General features: G+C 51.8%; 1 protein-coding gene across 10 annotated transcripts in view; it reads left to right on the top strand.

Annotated features, from left to right (window-relative positions):
• Nucleotides 1-6,493: 6,493 nt before the first annotated feature.
• The window catches only part of KIF7 (kinesin family member 7), a 39,048-nt gene continuing 29,055 nt past the window's right edge, over nt 6,494-16,486 (top strand). For 4 of the 10 annotated variants that reach the window (XM_063596916.1, XM_055098965.2, XM_055098963.2 and 1 more), the window contains exons 1-7: nt 6,494-7,498; nt 9,932-10,283; nt 12,948-13,148; nt 13,522-13,915; nt 14,115-14,634; nt 15,171-15,287; nt 15,842-16,069. In XM_063596916.1, coding sequence (XP_063452986.1) covers nt 9,956-10,283; nt 12,948-13,148; nt 13,522-13,915; nt 14,115-14,634; nt 15,171-15,287; nt 15,842-16,069 — 1,788 coding nt within the window. In that variant the 5' untranslated portion in view covers nt 6,494-7,498; nt 9,932-9,955. Of the gene's footprint in view, nt 7,499-7,528; nt 7,988-9,931; nt 10,284-12,947; nt 13,149-13,521; nt 13,916-14,114; nt 14,635-15,170; nt 15,288-15,841; nt 16,070-16,486 lie in introns of those variants that run through there. The other 6 variants (XM_063596914.1, XM_063596913.1, XM_063596912.1 and 3 more) reach the window with 3 other exon arrangements.

The raw sequence follows: 16,486 nt of genomic DNA, 5'->3' as shown, positions 1-16,486 counted from the left end.
TGCTCTTAGAAACCTCTTGATTAGGCAGCAAGGTACACTAAACCTGCTTCTCAGTATTTTGAACACATCTTGGCCAGTAACAAGGGCAAAGTAGCGCCTCTAAATGGCAGACATTTGCTTCCTTGGCTCTAGGCTCAATGGGGGACTTTCCTCTGTTCTGCGGGGCATCACTTTGGCAAGGTCCACCCACACTCAGTATCTTCAGTGTAGCTCAGGACTTAGCAAAGACCTCCACTTCACATCGGGTTGCCCAGGGTCCTTCAGAGAAATACCCAATGCCTTCCATTCTAGCTTACAAAACCCACTTCTAACTCAGCCACGGCTTTTGGAGATGCAAACAATTACAGACAATAACATACATTTATCCAGGCAATTATTTACCCCTTTTTCCTCCCATAATTTTATTTTGAGACCGTATCACTCTGTCACCCAGGCTGGAGTGCAGTGGCAGGATCTCAGCTCACTGCAACCTCCGTGCCCCCAGGCTCAAGCGATTGTCTTGCCTCAGCCTCCTGAATAGCTGAGATTACAGGTGTGTGCCACCATGCCCAGCTAATTCTCATATTTTTAGTAGAGATGGGGTTTCACCATGTTGTCCAGGCTGGTCTCGAACTCCTGACCTCAAGTGATCTGCCCACCTTGGCCTCCCAAAGTGCTGGGATTACAGGTGTGAACCACCATGCCTGGCCTTCCTCCCATAATTATCTAGGATCTTAATATCCAAGGGACTTCCGGGCGTGGAGAGAGAGATACCACTATGACTTGTGCTTCGATGTTCATTGTCTTAAGCATAACTTTCCTAACCATTTAATACTTCATACTTAATCAAAATTTATAAAATGCATACATCAAATTATTTTAAATATTTAAATGTTGATTAGATGGCTCACACCTGTAATTCCCAGCACTTTGGGAGGCCGAGGCTGGCGGATCACGAGGTCAGGAGTTCGAGATCAGCCTGGCCAACATGGTGAAACCCTGTCTCTATTAAAAATACAAAAATTAGCCGGGTGTGGTGGCGCGCACCTGTAATAAGTGTAATAATTGCCAGCTACTCAGGAGGCTGAGGCAGGAGAATCGCTTGAAACCAGAAGGCGGAGGTTGCAGTGAGCCAAGATCACGCCATTGCACTCCAGCCTGGGCAACAAGAGCGAAACTCCATCTCAAAAAAAAAAGTTGATTACAAACTAAAAAGTCAAATTCTTCTAAGCTTTTCTGTAAACTGAGTCAATGGAAACTTCTGCATACCTTGTTAGTATGTCATTAGAGCTAGTGCGGTCATCTAGAGGTTCCTCTGTGCGCAGAGAGGGGACCAAGACTGTGTGGTCAGCTCCCCATCTAGGATATACTATTGGACCCTTCTATTCACTGCTCTACATCCAGAACACAAGCAGTACCTTTAAAACATCCTGCATGACATCCACAATCCCTCCCCATCCCCAGCCCCAACCTGCCAAAACCACAGTCCTGAATTTTGTTGTTTCTCATTCCCTTGCTTTTCTTTATAGATTTACTTCCTATATATACACCCCAATACAATATGATTGAGTTTTGCATGCCTTGAGCTTTATTTAAGTGTGATTATATGTATTCTTGAGATTTGCTTCTTTTCACTCAAAATTATGTTTCTGAGCTTCACTTGTTTTCACTAGAGATTTTTATTCTAAAACTCTATATTTAATGAGTATATATAAATATGCCATAATTTATTCAGTCATGTGCATTAGAATGGATTCAGTTTTAAAAGACAGAAGGCTCCCAATAACAATGTATACTAGTCAGCTTTTGCCATGATACTGTTGCATAACAAACTATCCTAAGACTGTGGCTTACAACAACATGCATTTATTTTTATGTTCATAGGTCAACTATGGTTTAGCTCATCACTGTGGTACTCCCAATGGCTCTGCTTCAGCCTGCAGATCAGCTGAACTTGGCTCCAGGCTGTGCATGGGTTCAGTTCTGCACCAGGGGTGCTATTTCAGGGCTCCAGGATAAGGGCTCAGTGGCTATATGGGGCATACTCTTCTCACAACAGATCACTGGAGCACAGAACCAAGTCTCACCACAAGTCCTCTCCTTGTATCATATCTACTTACATTCCATTGGCCAAAGCAAGTCATACAGCCAAGTCCACATCAATGGGACAGGGAAGTAGACTTCTCCCCTAGTGGAAGGGGAAAGGGAGCAACTCTTTGCTGAACGATAGTACAGTCTAGCACACAGTGATAGGAGTTTATTTCTGTCTCCTGTAAAAGCCCAGAGATGAGTAGTCCAGACTGGGATGACACTCAGCAGTGCCAGGGGTTGAGGTTCCTTCTATCTTACTGTTCTGTCGTGAATGATTTCTTTTCCTAAAGTCACCTCATGAGCCAAGATAGCTGCTCCAGCTCCAGCGATCAACTCCATATTCTAGCCACAGAAAAGAACAAGGAGAAAGGAGAATGGCATGCCTCCACACCAGAAATTACAACTACTTCTGCTTGTAACCCACAGGACAGAACTTAGTCACATGACCACTCCTGGTTTAAAAGGGGGATGGGAAATATAGTTTTCATTTGGAGTGGCTATGCACCTAATTAAAAATCAGAAGTCCTAAATGGAGGGGAAGTAGATCCCAGGGATGGGGGTAACTTGTAATCTCTGCCACATCACTCTCCTGTCAATAGACATTTGGATTGTTTCCATATACATATTTTTTGAGACCACGTTTCATTCTAGTCCCACAGGCTGGAGTGCAGTGGTACGATCTTGGCTCACTTCAACCCCCACCTCCCAGGTTCAAGCGATTTTCCTGCCTCAGCCTCCCAAGTAGCTGGGACTACAGGCGCTCGCCACCATGCCAGGCTAAATTTTTGTATTTTCAGTAGAGATAGGGTTTCAGCATGTTGGCCAGGCTGGTCTCAAACTCCTGACCTCAAGTGATCCGCCCACCTCGGTCCCCCGAAGCACTGGGATTACAGGCATGAGCTACCATGCCCGGCCTGTTTCCGTATTTTTACTTTGTGATAATGAACATTCTTATAAGAGTTTCTTAGGGAATATGACTAAGAGTGGGATTCCTAAATGATAAAGTGTGTGTATCATTAACTAGATATTGACAAATTGCCATTCAAAGTGGTTGCTCTGATTTACATTCTCACCAGAAGTATATGAGTCCTCTTACCAGCATCCTCATCAGCACTTGATATTGTCTAATTTAATCACTTTTCATAAATCTGAGGAGAGTAAAATGGAATCTTGTCATGGACTTAATTCCCTGATTAGCAATGATATTGAACATTGTTTATTTAATATTTGCATTTCCTCTTTTGTGAAGTATTTGCCCTTTCTCTTCTCTTTTCTTTCTTCCCTCCCTTCCTCCCTCCCTCCCTGCCTCCCTCCTTCCTTCCTTCTTTCCTTTCTTTCTTCTTTCTTTTTCTTTCTCTCTCTTTCTTTCCCCTTCCTTCTTTCTTTCTTTCTTTCTTTCTTTCTTTTTCTTTCTTTCCTTCCTTCCTTCCTTCCTTCCTTCTTCTTTTTGAGACAGGGTCTTGCTCTGTCACCCATGCTAGAATGAATGGTTTAATCAATCATAGCTCACTGCAGCCTTGAACTCTTGGGCTCAAGCGATCCTCCTGCCTCAGCCTCCAAAAGTGCTGGTATTACAGGTGTGAGTCATCATGCCAGGCCTAGTTTTTCTCAGTGATTTTTAGAACTTCTTTATATTTCCTGAATACTAACTCTTTATCAAGGATAAATATCACAAATATCTTCTTCCAGCTTGTTGCTTGTGTTTTCATTCTCTTTCTGGTTTCTTTGTTCATCCTTTCAATGAACAGAAGTTCTTAATTTTGGTTTAGTCCCAATTACCACTCTTTCCCTTCGTGGTTTGCAGTTTTGAGTTGTGATTTTTGTTTGTTTTTAACCTTTCCTGTGGTGCTGAAAGTTATGTTTTAAAAGCTCTCCCCTACCATGAAGGTATGATGATGCTCCCCTAATAATATTTGCCATGATGATTTTCCTCTAACGCTTTATCCATTTTACATTTCATTAATTATTATTATTATTATTATTTTTGAGACAGGGTCTCACTCTGTCACCCAGGCTGGAGTGCAGTGGCGCCATCACAGCTCACTGCATCCTTGACCTCTCGGGCTCGAGCTATCCTATCACCTCAGCCTCCAGGGTAGCTGGGACTACAGGTACACACCACCATGCCCACCTGATTTTTGCATTTTTTTGTAGAGATGGGGTTTCGCTGTGTTGCCCAGGCTGGTCTCCAACCCTTCAGCTCAAGTTATCTGCCTGCCTCAGCCTCCCAAAGTGCTGGGATTATAGGCATGTGCCACTGCGCCTGGCCCAGCCCTACATTTAATTAATTTTATAAGTATGGTTTAAGTAGGAATCCAATTTTTTTCTTCCACGTGGATAACCGTCTTATACATTTCCTAATTGAATTTTTAGTTGTGTTTTCTCTCTCTCTCTCTCTCTCTGGAGATGGGGTCTCTATCATCCAGGCTGGAGTGCCGTGGTGTAATCACAGCTTACTGTAGCTTTGACCTCCCAGGCTTAAGCAATCCTCCCACCTCAGCCTCCAGAGTAGTTGGGACCACAGGTGCACACCACCAGGCCCAGCTAATTTTTTTTTATTTGTAGAGATGAGGTCTCGCTATGTTGCCCAGGCTGGTCTTGAACTCGTGGGCTCAAGCTATCCTCCCACTTCAGCCTCCCAAAGTGCTGGGATGACAGGCCTGAGCCACCATACTCAGCCTTGAGTTTCTCTCGAAATAAATTGTATACTGCAGGAAGTTTAAGAGTTCTCTCGAATGTCAGCTGGAAACTTCTGATTTACTGATGTCTGATGAACAATGGACCAGGTTCGGCCTGATGGATTGAATAGCTTTCCCCTACTGATCTGCACTCTCTACTCTGTCATAGATCTGGTTGCCAGATTTGTTCTATTTGTTATGCCTGTAGCATTAGCACATTGTCTGAATTACAATAGTTTCAAATATGTTTTCACATCTTCTTGGGCAAGTCCACCCATACAGCCCTTCTGCAAGTCTCTTTTGCAACTTCCGGCACTTTGCTTTTCCATGTAAGTAGTAAAATCAGCTTGTCAAATTCCACAAAAGGAATTTTTACCGACTCAATTTGTTTCAAGTAACTATAATTATTCTTTGCTCTTCTGAAGCTCATGATGTCACAAGTTGGCTGGTAAGAACCCCTTTAAGTTGGGGCTTTTGTCATTTCAGGCCTACGACATACATTTTAAAAGCATCTGAATTTTTTGACCACAAAATAATTATTCCAGTTCTTACCCTAATACATGGAATCAGCTACTTTTAATGGAAAATAGTGATAAAGGCCACAATTTGGACACTCAGTTACACACCAGATTGTTGCATATGAGTGCTACTGATACACAGAAAAACACTGCACATCCACCAGAAAGAGCAAGAAAAAAGATAAATCTTTCTAAAATCATGAATGCACATTGATAGTTCCACCATCATGAAATTCTTTAAAAATTTATTGTAACATAAAAGTTTTTATTTTCTCTACAATTTAATTACTATAATTGTAATTAGAATTGTACCTCTCTCTCTCTCTCTCTTTTTTTTTTTGAGACAGGGTCTCGCTCTCTCACACAGGTTGGAGTGCAGTGGCACCATCTCGGCTCACTGCAACCTCCACCTCCCAGGCTCAAGCCAGTGTATCTTCCTACTTCAACCTCCCAAGTAGCTGGGACTATAGGCCCATGCCACCACGCCTGCCTATGTTTTGCATTTTTTGTGGAAACAGCTTTGCCCTATTGCCCAGGTTGGTCTCAAACTCCTGGGCTGAAGGGATCTGCCTGCCTCAGCCTCCTAGAGTGATGGGTTTACAGGCATGAGCCACCTTGGCTGGCCCAGAATTGTACCTCTTAAAGCATGATGTTTCATTAATCATCATCACCTTTTATTACATTTTACACATATGAAAATCCAAGTTCAGTTTTCAGCTTCTTCACATTTTCAGGGTCTAAAATGATTCTCTTTGGGCATCACGGCGGCAGGCTGCTCTGTGTTGTTCTTGTTCAGGACCCCAATTGATTTAGAATATTTGGGAACAACAGTGTCATTCTACAGCATGTCAAAGAACACTGGGGTTTCATGTGCTCTTTCCAATTGCTCGAGGTTTTAGTTTCTCCTTAATTGAATTGTCTATTGGAGGAAATGGCACAGCTCCTGGCATCTGACAGATAGATGCTTGGTACCTGAATCATGGTCCTTTGTGATACACGAATCAGTTGGCCAGCCTCTCCTCTATGAAGCTTCGAGGATGTGGTTGTGGAGATTGTGGATGACTTTCCTATATCCACGCTGTCTCACACTGGTATTGCAAGCCAATCATGGTAGTTCCATCCCCTTGACAGTGATTAGTTTGGGGGTGGACAGGCCTAAGCTGTGTGGTACATGGAATGAGAAGGAAATCAGCTTGGAGTGCTCTTGATCCAAAGGGCATGCTTCACCACACACTGCTGTCTTCTTCCTCTGGACGTTTTGTGTCTGAAGTTGATGGCAAAAAAAAAGTTAAAAAGGCCAGCTCCTTGGTAATGTTGCCACTGACTCAACCTGCCCAGGAGCCCTCATCCCTCTGGGTTTCACTGTTCCCCGAGATAACACATGACCTTATGGTTCAAGCCACTTCAAATTGTGGTTTCTGTTACTGGAGGCTGAGGGTTTCCTAATATAGATCTATCTGACGAGCCTGGCAATTTCTATGGCCTTTAATTATGTTGCCTGTCTATGACAGGTAATCTTCTATATACATAATAAAATTTCACTAGAAACTACACTGGAGTTTACTTTTTCTAATGGCGTTTTAAGTGACAAATATGTTTTCACCCATTCATGGTGCTTCCAGTGCAAACAATGGATCAGAGGTCTCAGAGGTGAAGACACCAACCATCTCTTTGAGGCTGCCGTGGACACCCCCAGATCACCTCTCCTGCCCCTCCTGGTGCCAAGTTTCCCTTGACAATGAGTGTAAGATGGAACTCAATTTTAGGAATGCTAAAATGTGAGAAAAAGAGAGTCTTATAACCGAGAAAACTTTTTTAAACGTGGGGAGATTAAAGTTTCTGCCGGCTGTGTGAGTGGCGTGCAGGGGGCGTGGTTTGGGACTGGGAGTGGAAAACAGAGACCGGGGATGAAGGTGACTCGGGGCTGAGGACAGGATGGTCTGGAGTCCAGTTTGGAGACAAATTCTAGAAAATAAGGCGATGCCATCATGAGGATGCTGCACACTCTCCAGGCCCAGCCCTTGAGCACGGGCCCCGCCCGCCCTGTCTGCGGGCCGACTCCGCGACGCCGACCGGCTCGCGCCTCCGCCCCCGAGCGCCCCGGCGGGCGGAGTTGCGGGTGAGGGGAGGGCTGGTTTGGGGGGCGGGGGTCCCGATGACGGCATCGGAGCGCGCCGCACTGGGGATGGAAGCCTGACTGCCTGGCCCGGGACGGCGCTCGCAGCCAGGCAGGTGAGTGTGGGCCCGAGAGCGGGTTAGGGGCGAGGACCGGGTGGGTGGAGGGAGGCGCGCGCTCCCTCCTCGCGCAGGCCTGGGCCTAGTGGCCCTGGGAGCCGGCACTCCTGGGAGACCTGACCCGGCATGAGGAGCCCGGCACCCTTGCTCCCCAGCCTCCTGGAAGCTCTTCCTTGGACTGGCCGGCGCCCTCTTCCCGACATCTGGGGGCTGAGGCCGGCATCCCGGGCCTGCGTGGAGGGGCGAGCGCCAAGGCTGCGAGAGTCGGGTCCCGATTTGTAATCACTTCTTCCAACTTTCATGGAGCTCCGTCCCGCGCCCGCCGCCTCCAGCCCCGGCTGCCCTGCCCCGGCTCCGAATAGCGCCTGCGGGGTGGTCAGAGCACCTTCGGAGCGGGAGCGCTGTGCGGAGAGCAGGGGCGCGCGGAAGCCGGGACTGCACCGGGCTCGGAACGCTCACGCGGAGGGGTGCGCGAAGGCCCACACGGTATTGCGAGGCAGGGTTTACCGCTGTGTGCCCAGGGTCGGGAGCCCAATAGGGGCTGAGTGATTGAATTAACGAAAGGTTACTGTGCTGAGAGAGAGGTTAAAGGGTAAAGAATGAAGTGCCGGGGTGGCGGTGAGGGTGAGGAACGCGGTAGGAGGAGGGAGGGCAGGGAAAGTTCCCTGGATGAAGATTATCCATCACTATCTGTTGGGCAGCGTGGGACCTTGTGTTGGGCGCTGGTGATAAAGTGCAAAGTGGACCCAGAGGGTCCTGCCTTCCAGCTCCTGGTCTGGCAGGTCGGGGAGAGAAGCGGGTAGTAACCTGCAGTTGGAGTGGTCACGGGCGGGTGGAACAGCACTGGGGGTTGTGTGCGTGTCGTGGTGGGGTTACAGAGGAGGGGAGCTTCCGTGGCTCCCTGAATTAGAAGGTGGCTGCAGCCTCAGCCGGGAGGGATGAGGAGGCTTGGGTAACACCTAGCCGTTGCAGGCAGAGAGAGGAGGCGAGGAAAGGCCTGGGGTGTGGGAAGTGAGTAGTCCAGGGAGGCAGGGCCTGATTTAAGGCTTGTCTTTTTTTTTTTTTTTTTTTCCTTAATATTTTGAATCCCAGGCCGGGCGCGGTGGCTCACGCCTGGAATCCCAGCACTTTGGGAGGCCGAGGCGGGCAGATCACGAGGTCAGGAGATCGAGACCATCCTGGCTAACACGGTGAAACCCTGTCTCTATGAAAAATACAAAAAATTAGCCGGGCGTGGTGGCGGGCGCCTGTAGTCCCAGCTACTTGGGAGGCTGAGGCAGGAGAATGGTGTGAACCCAGGAGGCGGAGCTTGCAGTGAGCCGAGATCGGGCCATTGCAGTCCAGCCTGGGCAACAGAGCAAGACTCCGTCTCAAATAAAAAACAAAACAAAAACAAAAACAAAAACAAAAATATTTTGAATCCCAAGGGCAGTGGAGAGCCTTTTTTGGGGGGAGTTGGGGTTAGGCAGGGAGTGAAATAATTGCATTTGCATTTTGAGAGATGCCTCTGAGGCGCAGTGGCTGATGCCTGTAGTCACCGCACTTTGGAAGGACCCCTTGAGCCCAGGAGTTCAAGACCAGCCTGGGCAACATAGCTAGACTGTCTCTACAAAATAATAATAATAATAATAATAATAATAATAATAATAATAATAAAATTAGCCAGGTACATGTCTGTGGTCCCAGCTACTCTGAAGGCTGAGGTGGGAGGATCACTTGAACCTGGGAAGCCTTGGCTACAGTAAGCAGTGATCATGCCACTGTACTCCAGTCTGGGTGAAAGAGAGAGACCCTGTCTCAAGAAGAAAAAGAAAGATGTCCCTGGTTGCCCTGCGGGAGGGGACAGGGAGACTGATGCCAGGGGAAGGCTGCTCAAAGTCATCCTGGCACGATGTCAGTGGCCAGGACCAGGGCTTTAGCAACAGAATGGGAAGCAGCAGGTGAACTTGAGAGATATTTAGGAGGTGGAATTGGCAGGATTTGGTGGTGAGAGCTTGGTCTTGAAGGATCTGTTGACTTTTCTGAAGAAGGTGGGGCAGGGGATGTGAGTGACTTGACACAGAGACTGTGGTAAACCCAGTGGGTGTTAGGGACAGGAGTTCCCTGGTGTGGTGTGGTGCTGTGTGTGCGCGTTCTTCTAGGAGATGGGGCCATAAGGAAGAGTGCAGCTGAAACACTGGAGTTCAGGAGTTACGGCCTCATTTCGCCAGTGCTGGAAGCCATGACATGTTCCTGTGGGGGACTATATATGTCATGGCCCTTGCAATTTTTGAGCACCAGGTTGGACATGGGGATATTCTGAACTTTGACCACCCTCCCCCAATCCCTCCAAGGTCAGGAGCTGCAGGATCTGGCTCGAGTCCCCTGCAGGGTGAGTCCAGCTCCTGGAGTACAAGTGCTGATGGCCAGGGCTTCTCTCTCTCTCCACAGGGCCCAGAGCAGTCCTCCCTCGGCATGGGGCTGGAGGCTCAGAGGCTGCCAGGGGCTGAGGAGGCCCCAGTGCGGGTTGCCCTGCGAGTTCGACCACTGCTGCCCAAGGAGCTGCTGCACGGGCATCAGAGCTGCCTGCAGGTGGAGCCAGGGCTTGGCCGCGTCACTCTGGGCCGTGACCGACACTTTGGCTTCCACGTGGTGCTGGCCGAGGATGCCGGGCAGGAGGCCGTGTACCAGGCCTGCGTTCAGCCCCTCCTTGAGGCCTTCTTCGAGGGCTTCAATGCCACTGTCTTTGCCTATGGTCAGACGGGCTCAGGGAAGACATACACCATGGGGGAGGCCAGTGTGGGTGAGTGACCCTGTTCGTGGCCCTGTGCCCACTTTAAGGAGCCTTAGTTCCTTCCTGGATTTCTGCCCCGTCCTCTTGCTGCCTGTTCTGTGGAAGGTGGGGATGCCGGGGGAGGAAGAGTCGATTTCCTAGACAGGGATCTGTGGCCCAGGCTGGGACCAGCCATGTCTGTGGGCTAGGCAGGGCAGGAAGGAAGGGTCGTTGGAGGTGAGTGGCCTTCTCACCTCCATAGAGATGGCGCCATGCTGCCTGGCTCTGGGGACCTCAGCAGAGGAAGGGCACGGGAAGGTGGCGTGTCTCTAGAGGTTGTCAGGCTGGCTAGGGAAGGTCAGGAATCTGTTCTAGCTGGAGCAGTTGGGAATGGGGGCCGTGTGTCCTGGAAGAGGCTGCTTTGGATACTGCACAGCAGGGCTGCAAGGTGCTTCAGCCAGGCTCTGGAGCAGTTTCGAGAAAGATCCTTTGGGCCAACTGAAGGAAGTGTCCCCTTTTAAGTAACACAAGCTGTTTTCTGTCGGGTTACTGCCTTGCTCTGCTCCCTTCACTATAACAGAATACCATAGACTGGGTGGCTCCTCAAGAGAAATTTATTCCTCACAGTTCTGGAGGCTGGGAAGTTTAAGATGAAGGCACCAGCAGATTGAAGGGCCTTCTTCCTTACAGACAGTCGCCGTCTCTCTCTAAACTCACATGGTAGAACACAGAAGGGGTCTCTTTCAGCTCTCTTTTATAAGGGAACTAATCCCATTTATGAGGGCTCCCCCCATCCACTTCCCAAAGCCCTCACTTCCATCATATTGGGGGTGAGGATTTCTACATGTGAATTTTGGGGAGCATAAACAAATTCAGACCATAGCAGTTACAGAAAGATACTTTGTGTAAAAAAAATTAGGAAAATACAGCAAAACACATGTATGAAATAAAATGTACTTGATAATTGCCTTTCAGAAATCCCCTGCCCTGTTAGCCTTCCAGTTTCTTTCCCTGGGAAAATTATTTTACTTTTCAAAAATGGGATTATATTATATACATTCTTTTGTGTCCTGTTTGATTTTCTTAATAATGTATCATTGGCCAGGCACAGTGGCTCACGCCTGTAATCCCAGCACTTTGGGAGGCGGAGGCGGGCGGATCACCTGAGGTCAGGAGTTCGAGACCAGCCTAGCCAACATGGCAAAACCCCATCTCTACTAAAAATACAAAAACTGAGTCGGGCATGGTGGCTCACACCTGTAATCCCAGCACTTTGGGAGGCCGAGGTGGGCGGATCATGAGGTCAGGAGATCGAGACCATCCTGGCCAACATGGTGAAACCCTGTCTCTACTAAAATACAAAAAATTAGCTGGGCGTGGTGGTGCATGCCTGTAGTCCCAGCTACTTGGGAGGCTGAGGCAGGGGAATCGCTTGAACCTGGGAGGCAGAGGTTGCAGTGAGCCGAGATCTGGCCACCACACTCCAGCCTGGTGACAGAGCAAGACTCCGTCTCAAAAACAAACAAACAAAAAACTGGCCAAGCATGGTGGTGGAGGTCTATAATCCCAGCTACTCAGGAGGCTGAGGCAGGAGGATTGCTTGAACCCAGGAGGCAGAAGTTGCAGTGAGCCAAGATGGCTTCACTGCATTCCAGCCTGGGCAACAGTGAGATGCCATTTCAAAAACACAACAACAACAACAAATGTATCATGAACATTTCTCTGTATCATTAAATATTCTTCAATCTAACTTTTTAGGCCAGGTGCAGGGGCTCACACATGTAATCCCATCACTTTGGGAGGCTGAGCTGGGAGGACTGCTTGGGCATAGGAGTTGGGAGACCAGCCTGGGCAACACAGCAAGACCCTGTCTCTACCCAAAAAAAAAAAAAAATCTAACTTTTTAATGGCTACCTGGCATTCCATTGTGAATATAAAATAGTTGGTTAGGTGCGGTGGCTCATGCCTGTAATCCCAGCACTTTGGGAGGCTGAGGCCGGCGGATCACGAGGTCAGGAGTTTGAGACCAGCCTGGCCAACATGGTGAAACACCGTCTCTACTAAAAATACAAAAATTAGCTGGGCATGGTGGCAGACGCCTATAATCCCAGCTACTCAGGAGGCTGAGGCAGGAGAAGCGCTTGAAACCGGAAGGTGGAGGTTGCAGTGAGCCGAGATCACGCCACTGCCCTCCAGCTTGGGCAACAAGAGCAAAACTCCGTCTCAAAAAAAAAAAGTTGATTTGGCCAGATCTCCTGTTGGATCTTCGGATGGACACTTAGGATGTTTGCATTTTTTGAAGTCATGAGGAAGAGTGCTGCTCTGAAGTTCCTCTGAGTATTTCCTTGGGATAAATTTAGGAGGCCCTTTAGATAACTGAGCATGGATTAGGAGTAATCAAGGCAAGGTTATTTGATAATCTGTTGAGGATGCAGTGAAGGGGATGCTTACAGCATGAAAGGGGTTGATTGAATCAGGAGAGGTTGCTTCCAACTCTTAAATTTTATAATTCTGCCTGACCACGCTGGAGCATGGCCAAGCTCAGGCCACCTGTCCCATCCTGGCCTCGGCCACTGCCTTCTCCATCCTAGAGCACCATCCTCCAGCTCTGGCAGGGGCCTATGAGCTTCCGGGCCTGGGGGCCATGGGCCGTGTCCAGCTGAAGTGGCAGGAGGCCCTGCGGTGTCTCCCCAGCCTCCCTCCTTGAGGATGAGCAGGGCATTGTCCCGAGGGCCATGGCCGAGGCCTTTAAGCTCATCGATGAGAACGACCTGCTTGACTGTCTGGTACATGTGTCCTACCTGGAAGTGTACAAGGAGGAGTTCCGAGACCTGCTCGAGGTGGGCACTGCCAGCCGTGACATCCAGCTCCGGGAAGATGAGCGTGGGAATGTTGGTGAGGAACTCTGGGGTCCTCCACTGACGGAGAGGGGCTTAGGGGGGCTTCACCTGTTTGGAGTGGGGTGCTTACCTGTCTGGGAATGGCAACTCCTCATGGAAAACCCAAGCCCTGGGAGGTTTTGCTTTAGCTTCTTGCCTCCACTGAGTTCAGTACATGCTTCTATACCCAGAGTGAGAGGCACTGAGGTGGGCCAGTGGGAAGCCGGAGCCCCTCAAGCCCGAACTAGGAAGGGCAGTACCCCGTGGGCATGGGGAGGGAGCAGTGGGTCAGGAAGGGCAGGTTTGGGGCTAGTTCTGCTCTGCCTGCCCTCCTGGCTGGTCAGTCTGGCGGCCCCTGCCCTGGGGCTCACGGCCTTCTGTGCCCGCAGTGCTGTGCGGGGTGAAGGAGGTGGACGTGGAGGGCCTGGATGAGGTGCTGAGCCTCCTGGAGATGGGCAACGCGGCGCGGCACACGGGAGCCACGCACCTCAACCACCTGTCTAGCCGCTCACACACGGTCTTCACCGTGACCCTGGAGCAGCGGGGGCGCGCCCCCAGCCGCCTGCCCCGCCCCGCCCCGGGCCAGCTTCTCGTCTCCAAGTTCCACTTCGTGGACCTGGCGGGCTCAGAGAGGGTGCTCAAGACGGGCAGCACCGGCGAGCGGCTCAAGGAGAGCATCCAGATCAACAGCAGCCTCCTGGCGCTGGGCAACGTCATCAGCGCCCTGGGGGACCCTCAGCGCCGGGGCAGCCACATACCCTACCGCGACTCCAAGATCACCCGGTGAGCTGCCCCCTGGCTCCTATGTGGCCTGGGGGCCGGGGAGGCGGGGAGTGTCCAGCACACCAGTGGGGGTGGAAGCCCAGGTCCCCCGAGGTCTCCAGCCCACGGGAACCGCGCCAGGAGCCGGTCCCAGGTCTGGCCTGCTGGCCCTGGGCCTGGAGCGTCGGGGCCCCTGAGAGCCTCCCCCTCGCGCCCTCAGGATCCTCAAAGACTCGCTGGGCGGGAACGCCAAGACGGTGATGATCGCCTGCGTCAGCCCTTCCTCCTCCGACTTCGACGAGACCCTCAACACCCTCAACTACGCCAGCCGCGCCCAGAACATCCGCAACCGCGCCACGGTCAACTGGCGGCCCGAGGCCGAGCGGCCACCCGAAGAGGCGGCGAGCGGCGCGCGGGGTCCGCCACGGCACCGCTCCGAGACCCGCATCATCCACCGCGGCCGGCGCGCCCCAGGCCCAGCCACCGCCTCCGCGGCGGCCGCCATGCGCCTGGGCGCCGAGTGCGCGCGCTACCGGGCCTGCACCGACGCCGCCTACAGCCTCTTGCGCGAGCTGCAGGCCGAGCCCGGGCTGCCCGGCGCCGCCGCCCGCAAGGTGCGCGACTGGCTGTGCGCCGTCGAGGGCGAGCGCAGCGCCCTGAGCTCCGCCTCCGGGCCCGACAGCGGCATCGAGAGCGCCTCCGTCGAGGACCAGGCGGCGCAGGGGGCCGGCGGGCGAAAGGTGGCCAAGGGACAGGTTGTGGTTGTGGGCAGTGGGGAGTGGTGGAGAGGAAGGAAGAGGGTCTTCAGACAGCAGCTGCGCCCCTGCCTCCTGCCCATTAGCAGGGCACGTTCGGGATTCGGTCACTTCTGCTGATTACCGTGGTCACTTCCTTAACTTCACCGAGTCTCAGGTCTCCAGCTGCAAAATAGGGATAACCGTAGGACTTACCCCATCTCTTAGTGGGGATGTTGTAAGGGCTGAGGGTGTCACATGTGCCTAGCATGCCGGTGAAGACGCAGTAAATTGTTCCTAATAATAGTGGTGATATTATTAATACAAATACGATGGATAATTACAAGAGATGACCCAAATGGCTTGCAGAGGGCACCCAGGCCAGCTGGGGTCTGGGGTGCCCTCCCACCAGTGGGTCTGGAGTTCCCACTGCAGGTAGGGCTTGGAAGAGTAGATAGAAAGCAGGGCTAAACAAGAAGAGGCCGGGTGTCCAGCTCGCCCTGTCAACCCCCGCCCCTGAAGCCCCTCTCCCTGCCCTATAGGAGGATGAGGGGGCGCAGCAGCTGCTGACCCTGCAGAACCAGGTGGCGCGGCTGGAGGAGGAGAACCGAGACTTTCTGGCTGCGCTGGAGGACGCCATGGAGCAGTACAAACTGCAGGTGCGGCGCCCGCTTCACAGTGCGGGGAAGGCTTCCCAGAGGCGGATGAAGGGAAGGCAGAGCTGAGTTTCTCAGGATGGGAGGGAGTTAGGGTAGGGTACTGCGGGGTAGGGGTGTAGAGTCAGGAGGTGCACATGAGCGAAAGTGTGGAGGTGAGCATCACAACAGCGCAGGTGGGTGTGCAGGACCGCCAGGCAGGGCAGCTTTGCTGGGTGGTGTGAGCTTGGACGGGAGAGGGGACAGGAGGGGCAGCAGCGGGGGGCCTTGGAGCCGGGCGTCACCAGGTCAGCATTGCTCCTGGCGCCCTCTGGTGGCGGCGGTTGGAGGTGGCGGTCTGGCAGGATAGGAGTGTGATGGGATCTGCGGGGTGAGTTTGAGTCTGAACTCCTACAGAGTTGTTGGGGAGGAGAGTTGTTGGGGAGGAGAGGAGTATTTGACACTCCTCATTTTCAGCCCAGAGACGGTGGAGTGGCCTCAGACCTGTTCCTCAGTTTCCTACACTCCTGCCTGTCGGGGCATTCATGCCCCCTTGGCACCTGGACCATGTCTTGCAGAGCGACCGGCTGCGTGAGCAGCAGGAGGAGATGGTGGAACTGCGGCTGCGGTTAGAGCTGGTGCGGCCAGGCTGGGGGGGCCCGCGGCTCCTGAATGGCCTGCCTCCCGGGTCCTTTGTGCCTCGACCTCATACAGCCCCCCTGGGGGGTGCCCACGCCCATGTGCTGGGCATGGTGCCCCCTGCCTGCCTCCCTGGAGATGAAGTTGGCTCTGAGCAGAGGGGAGAGGTGAGAAGAGGGCGAGGCTGGGTGTCTGTGGGCCCTGCTGGACTGGTCAAGCTCGGGGCAGGGGAAGGGGGCACTGGGGCACGTGTCCCCCACTCATGCTTTCATGGGACTGGCTGTGAGATGCGAGAGGCTGCTTTCAGCTGTCCCCAGAGGAAGAGCCAAGATTTGAATGACTCTGGGCCTCTCAGAAGGGTGCAGTGCCATCGGGCATCCCTGGGGTAGCTGAAGATCGCTTGGAATGAGGAGGTTACAGAGGGGGTTCAGGCTTCCGGCATCGGGTGGAAACCTTGCACACTTCTGCAGACGGAGAGCTCATCACCTTTCAGACCACCCCCTCTGTCTTTGGATGGCTCTCTTTGCAAGTTCACTTTTCCACGTGGGGAACCTTGTTTGGACAAAGGTTACTCCTGCCTGAAA

This window comes from Pan paniscus, chromosome 16, assembly GCF_029289425.2.
Source record: "Pan paniscus chromosome 16, NHGRI_mPanPan1-v2.0_pri, whole genome shotgun sequence".
NCBI classification, from domain to species: domain Eukaryota; kingdom Metazoa; phylum Chordata; class Mammalia; order Primates; family Hominidae; genus Pan; species Pan paniscus.
This window is presented reverse-complemented; position numbering and strand designations above follow the sequence as displayed.